The sequence below is a fragment of the Syzygium oleosum genome, unplaced genomic scaffold, assembly GCF_021117445.2.
Source record: "Syzygium oleosum isolate NSW1041296 unplaced genomic scaffold, Sole_v2.1 Sole_v2.11, whole genome shotgun sequence".
NCBI classification, from domain to species: domain Eukaryota; kingdom Viridiplantae; phylum Streptophyta; class Magnoliopsida; order Myrtales; family Myrtaceae; genus Syzygium; species Syzygium oleosum.
The window spans coordinates 1,951,808-1,958,337 of NW_026607495.1; the positions used below are offsets into that span (position 1 = coordinate 1,951,808).

At 42.9% G+C, this 6,530-nt stretch overlaps 1 protein-coding gene across 1 annotated transcript; it reads left to right on the forward strand.

Annotated features, from left to right (window-relative positions):
* Positions 1–324: 324 nt before the first annotated feature.
* On the forward strand, positions 325–3,249 carry LOC115688098 (S-type anion channel SLAH1-like). Its single transcript, XM_030613839.2, has 2 exons — positions 325–1,278; positions 2,681–3,249. The coding sequence occupies exons 1-2, from the start codon at positions 406–408 to the stop codon at positions 2,945–2,947; spliced, it is 1,140 nt and encodes a 379-aa protein (XP_030469699.1). The 5' UTR covers positions 325–405; the 3' UTR covers positions 2,948–3,249.
* Positions 3,250–6,530: the final 3,281 nt, after the last annotated feature.

Below are 6,530 nucleotides of genomic sequence, written 5' to 3' on the forward strand. Positions count from 1 at the left end.
GTTGTTTTCTATTAGGCTCGCACAGGAAGGGTAATTGTTTTTTTCCACTGCACTAATATCATATTGTTCGAGTTGTCATTGTTCTTCAGCAATACTCAACAAAGGGCGGGGGGATCTCCTCGTCAGGTTGCTCTTGTGCGAAACGTCCATTTCCATTGTCCTCGGCATATATTCTTGAATATCTATTAAACTGTGATCACGTTGTTTGACTAAACTTCAACGAAAAATCCGTCGTTTACGGGGAAAATGACCAATCAAAAAACAAAAACTATAAATTCGTTCCGTACTTGACTTGATTCCCTATATAAACCGCCCGCACATCTCAATACATCGTCAAGACCCGAGCAAGAGCCCAAAGTGTCCAATACCTTAGAGAAGACAACACCACCACCACCTCCGCGTCGAATGGAATCGGAGCTCCGGTACGAGCCGCCACTTCAGCTGGTGATCGACACCTCCCGCACAAGAACCCCTGACCGCAACCTCGTCCCCATCACAAAGCCGTTCAAATCGACCATCTTAACCCGGCTCCACGCCGGCTACTTCCGCATAAGCCTCTCCCTCGCGAGCCAAGCCTTGCTATGGAAAATCCTCCGCCACCCATCGACGTCCGAAGACTCGCTGCCTCTCGAACGGCTCTCTCATGTCATCCCTCACTTGACCTTCATGATCTTTTGGGGCTTCGCTGTTCTAGTCCAAATCTCCCTCTCTTTCCTCTATATTCTCCGATGTTTCTTCCATTTTGGCTTGGTGAGGGCGGAGTTTCAGCACCACGTTGGGGTGAACTACTTGTTCGCCCCATGGATAACGTGGCTAGTGTTGCTCCAATCGGCTGATTTTACGTTGGACTTGCCGAAAACGATGTCGTACTTGGTCCTTTGGTGGGTTTTCGCAGTTCCCGTGATCTTGCTTGATATAAAGATCTACGGGCAGTGGTTCACGACCGAGAGGCGGTTTCTCTCGACGGTGGCCAACCCGACGAGCCAGCTCTCGGTGGTGGGGAACCTAGTGGGCGCGTGGGCTGCAGCTGAGATGGGGTGGTGCGAGAGCGCGGTCTGCATGTTCTCGCTGGGGATGGCGCATTACCTAGTGCTGTTTGTCACTCTGTACCAACGGCTGTCGGGTGGTGATAAGCTGCCGGCAATGTTGAGGCCAGTCTTCTTCCTGTTCTTCGCAGCGCCGAGCATGGCAAGCTTGGCTTGGAAGTCCATCTCCGGAGGGTTCGACATCGGGTCGAAGATGCTCTTCTTCCTCTCCCTCTTTCAGTTCACCTCTCTGGTAATCAATACTTACCTTCCTTCATCTCTCTAGTTAAATCCATATCACTTTCATGCTCATGCTAGAGTAAATAGGTTCATTTGTTACCAATCAAAGTACAGAAAATTGTGTAGGGTTATCGATTGATCTCTTGAATTTTCATGCAGGTGTCGTTGTGCGTCTAGGTTAAATTCATTAGCTAAAGTTTTCCATAAGTTTTGCCACATGAAGCCATCCAAAATGACCAAACTTTAAGAGGTGATTTGGCGCTTTGTCTTAACTTGGTAGATCATAACCATATGAAGAGGCTTGGATTCTGCAGAAATAAATAGTATCACTGTCACCAACTTTGCAAACTCCATGAAATTTTTAAAAACACAAACCAAGGGGAAATAAGAAAACGAAAGGGGAGTTTGCACTTTGGAATAAGATATGGAATCTTAGTATCGATCCGGGGACCAAAATTGCCGACCCATCATCGCTAGATGTTTGATATTTTACCTAAAAATTTCTAAACAGTAGAAGATGCTTATGCAAGCAAATTTGTCCAGAAATAAAGGGGCGCATCTGATGTTGACGTAGACAAAATTAGTCATTAAGTTTGACCAATCTTTTACGTTCTTCGGGCGAGGAGTCTTTCATTAACTTTGTGTCCTAAGACAAATCACGTTGTACATATTTTTCTATGATGTCTGCTTAGCAACCTCTTTTTTCTCTCTCTTGTGTCCCCTTTCATCAGATTCGTCGGTGGAAATTGTGTACGAGGAAATCGGCTCTCCTACCGTATATAGCACCATAGTTGCGAAAATTCTCCAAAAAGTCCTAAACCTATTGTACCGAGATCAATTCAGTCCTAAACTTCTCAGTTGTGCCAATCTAGCCTTAAACTTTTTGACGATTTGTCAATTTAGTCCTAAACCTTGTGATGATTTGCCAATGTAGTCATTCCGGCCAAATATCCAAATAATAGGTTTATGACTAAAATTGACATAATTGAAAGGTTTAGGATTAAATCGGCAAATCGTCAAAAGGTTAAGGATTAGATTGGTACAATTGAAAAGTTCGGGATTGAATTGACCTCCGCACAATAGGTTTAGAACTTTTTAGATAACTATCCCCCGCCTTAGTTTAAGGGTCCAAAATGTCAAGCTGACTTAATAAATGTTAAATAGACCATTTCCCCCCTCAATTAGGTAAGTGGTTTACGCAACTCTCTTGCGTGAGTTTTGATCCCAATAATAAAATACTTATCATATATTTATACCTCCAAAAGTCTTTAATATTTAAAGCTCTGGCCAGCTGCTTTCGGAAGAGATGACGTGATATCGAAAATGGCCATTAAACAAAGGGATTCAGTTGACATAAATCTTAGGTAAAATTTTAAATATTAAACTAGGGTTTGTCTTGTGGCTGTCGAAAACAGGCATGCAGACCGGCGCTCTTCAAGAAATCGATGAGGAAATTCAACGTCGCATGGTGGGCCTACTCCTTCCCGTTGACTTTTCTTGCCTTGGCGTCGTCTGAATACGCGCAGGGAGTGAAGGGCGGCTTCGCTTCGGGGCTCGTGCTGGTGCTATCGGCGCTCTCCTTCCTGGTTCTCCTCGGCCTGATCCTGCTCACCGCGCTCAACACCGATCGGCTCTTCCGCGAAGACGACCCGATCCTGCACTTCGACAAGGGGAGAAGCTAGGAATTAGTAGCTTAGCTGGTTTTCCGGTCTGTACTTAAGGTTAAGGGCGGGGTTAAGGAAGACTATGGACGTCGGTCGCGACGGTTTTGTACCTTTAGGTCATTCACAGAGCGACTGCCATGACTGTTTCTTTCGGACATCCGGGGAAATAATAGTAGTCTGTCGACTATCTCTCTCTCTCTCTCTGCACGCGCGGGCGTGTGTAGTATGAGATGATCCGAGTGTAAACTTCGAACTTGGGCTAAGGAAACTCTGTTTCTTCTACCTTCAGCATCTTTAATTTCTCGATTCGAGGGGATACGATCACAACTTCCCTCCCTTAAAACTAAAGCAACATCGTATTGATTGTTAATAGAATTGTTTTTTTTTTTTGATAACCGAGGTGTCCGCGCGGCCGGCGAGCTAGGGCTCAAACCAGCGGTGATGCCCGACTAGTCATTGAGGGGGGCTAGCGCAGCATCCCACCGCCACGACCCCCCACTTAAATCACCGATGGGCGAGTTTGAACTCAGGACCTCTCGTGAAAGGAACTGAGCGCAAACCAACGCGACCACCGATGGGTGGGTTTTTGTTAATAGAATTGTTGATCACTCAAAAACTCCGTAAAGCGAGTCTTTGTTAAATGTGGCTTTCATGAAGTTTAAAAGTAATTCATCCACGATATTAAAGTATCCTACATCACTTGTTTATGGAGTTTGCATGTTCTTGGACACATGTGGTCTGTCTCGACTTATGACCTTGTGCTTTGGGTTGGATATTCTAACGTGGTATTACAGCCAAATTTCGCCTTAGTTTATTTAGAAAATTGTCCAAAAAGTCATAAACCTGTTGCATTTTTGCCAATTCAATCCTCAACCTTTTGTGTTTGTGCCAATTCAATCCATCCGATCAATTTTGGTCCGCCGTCCGGCCAATGCTTACGTGGCAATTTTTAAATACTTTATATTAATTTATTAATTTATTCTATCTTTTTTTCTGACCTTCATCCCTCTGGCCAGTCCGACGATCGGCTATAGGTGAGGACCGGTGAGGTTGACCTCGCCGGCCTCTGGTGAAGCTCTCCCCCGCCAGCCACTGGCAAGGGCGAGGTCGAGCCAAGGCTGACCTCGCTGTCGTTGGGTTCTCCCTCGCCCAGTAGCAACGAGGCGCGATCGAGCCTCACCCAGCCAAGGCAAGCCCGACCTTGTCGTCACTGGGCAAGGGAGAACCCAACAACAGCGAGGTCAGCCTCGCCTTGGCTGGGCGAGGCTCGACCAGCCAGGGGCGGGCAAGGCTCGCCCTCACCCAACAGGGGCGAGCTTCACTAGAGGCGACGAGGTCAACCTCACCGTTCCTCGCCTCTGGCTGGTCGCCAAACCGGCTAGAGGGAAGAAAGGCAAAAAAAAAGGAAAAATATTAAAATATTAAAAAAAATTGCCACGTCAGTATTGGCCAAACGGTTAGCGCCGGCCAGTGTCCATGTCAGTACCAGTCGGCCAAAATTGGTCGGATAGATTAAATTGGCACAAATGAAAAAAGATTTAGGACTGTATTGGCAAAATTGAAAAGTTGAGGACTGAATTGGCAAAAATGCAATAGGTTTAGAAATTATTGGATAATTTTCCTCAGTTTATTTCACGTGTGCGACCCCCTATTTATCAAATCCACTTCTGCTCTGGCTTCTACATGAGAAGGGGTGTTAAAGTATCACACGATATGACAAAATGAATTCAGACAATATCTTTTCGTCAGCGAGGGAGTAACATTGGCTATATAGATGCTATCGGTAATATTTAATAAATTTAGCGAATAACTTCTGTTTAGGTAAAGATCCATATCAATACTTGGCGTGTAAATCTCTAGTCTCTCTAATCCATGGTTCCCAACTACAAACGGCAATACTCAAGCAATGGTTATAGCCTACGTGTGGAAAATCTTTTTTTTAGAAGAAAACACTCAAAAAGTTAACCTAACACAAACGAGCGTTTATACTTTACTAATAACTTCAGTTTTCAACTTCGTTCGTCAAAGAAAACTATATACATTGCACAAGAGCATGATCGCGAAACATCTAGACATTAAATACTCATAATATAATAAACCCTTGACAGTCTGGTGAAAAAAAAAATACCCTTAAAATGGAGGTCGATGCATGCAAAATGACAGCAAGGGAAAGAAAAAACTGAGGGAACGAGGGTGATGGAATGGAGAGGAAATGGACAAACAAGCAAGAGTTAATGATAAACTAATAGCAACAAATAAAACTAGAGTGAACAACATATTAGAAGATCGACGTAGTCCTGAGAAAAGTAGACTTTGATAATACGAAGTCTTAGATTGGAGCTAAAGCTGATGTCCTTTCCATTGTCTGGTATTATGCTTGAGAAGATAGCATGCATGAACTGGTTAATATTGCAACTGGCATCAACAAGCAGATAGATAAGAATAATACGGAAGAGAGAATTGTGAAATTTCTATATATCTTTGTGTATCTCTATGTGTCATAATGGAGAGTACAAGAGCTATTTACTGACTTTAATAATTATAATCAATTAGAGATGTGCACAATTAAGAGAGATATATGCATAATCCTGAGAGATATAGACAATCAAAGGAAATATCTTAATTATCTCTAAAATCCTCTTCAAATTCAAGATGACTCAGGGAAAGTCAACTGGAGTTCGGAGAAAAAATCCGAAATTACGCATGGTGGATCGCCTAAGTGGTTCAGTGTGCTGAAGAGAGAACCGGCCGATATCTGCAGGCTAAGCCATAATAGGTTGACATGGCTGTGGTGCAGACCACCCGTCAGCAAAAGAGGTTGACGTGACTACATAGCAAAAGAGGTTGACATGGCTGTGGTGCTGGGACGGTAGAACAGACTAACGTGGCTGCGTGGGGTGTGCACTTGATGTACTCAAAATTTCCTCAAGATTCTCTAGCTCTGATACCAACATAAGCATAATGCAGAAGAGAGAATTGTGTAATTTATGTATATTTTTGTATGTCTCTATGTATCATAATGAAGAGTACACGAGCTTATTCATAGTCTTTATTAGATGACTATATAAGATAACAATTATAATTAATTATGGATATGTACAATCAAGGGAGATATATGTATAATGGAAACTGCACTTGTTTTAGTTTTATTAACATGTTAATGCATATTCATGGAAAAGAAAAAGTTACCCACTTTTGTAATCAATATCTAACTTTTTTACAAAGATTGTGTAAAAACTAGGCTTTCGACTCTCATCTTTTCTCACGTATCAATCATAATTGTCTATGAGAGACCTCTCTCTACATTGAGAGAAAAAGAGGGATGTTCGTGTGACAAAAGGTGAGTGCAAAATGTCATGTTTGTGGTTCCAAGGCCACCCAACTTCCTGCCAAACAGAGCATCGTAGCAGCAAAACGAAACTGGCAAAGACCATGCACGCAAATGAGCTTTGTCAGTAATTTTCTGTATTTAGGCAGCAATTAAGAGCAAGATTACTTTATATTTGCTTAAAAAATACTCAAAATATATGAGACACTTTATGATATGCGATCAAATGTGCATTTTTGGGTTATGCACATTATCTGAATCGGTATCTATGTA

Excerpts from the sequence above, each read along its gene's own strand:
- LOC115688098 (XM_030613839.2), top strand. The coding sequence starts at position 406 with ATGGAATCGGAGCTCCGGTACGAGCCGCCACTTCAGCTGGTGATCGAC. Across the intron at positions 1,279-2,680 it reads TCTTTCAGTTCACCTCTCTG|GCATGCAGACCGGCGCTCTT; the intron begins GTAATCAATACT and ends TGTCGAAAACAG.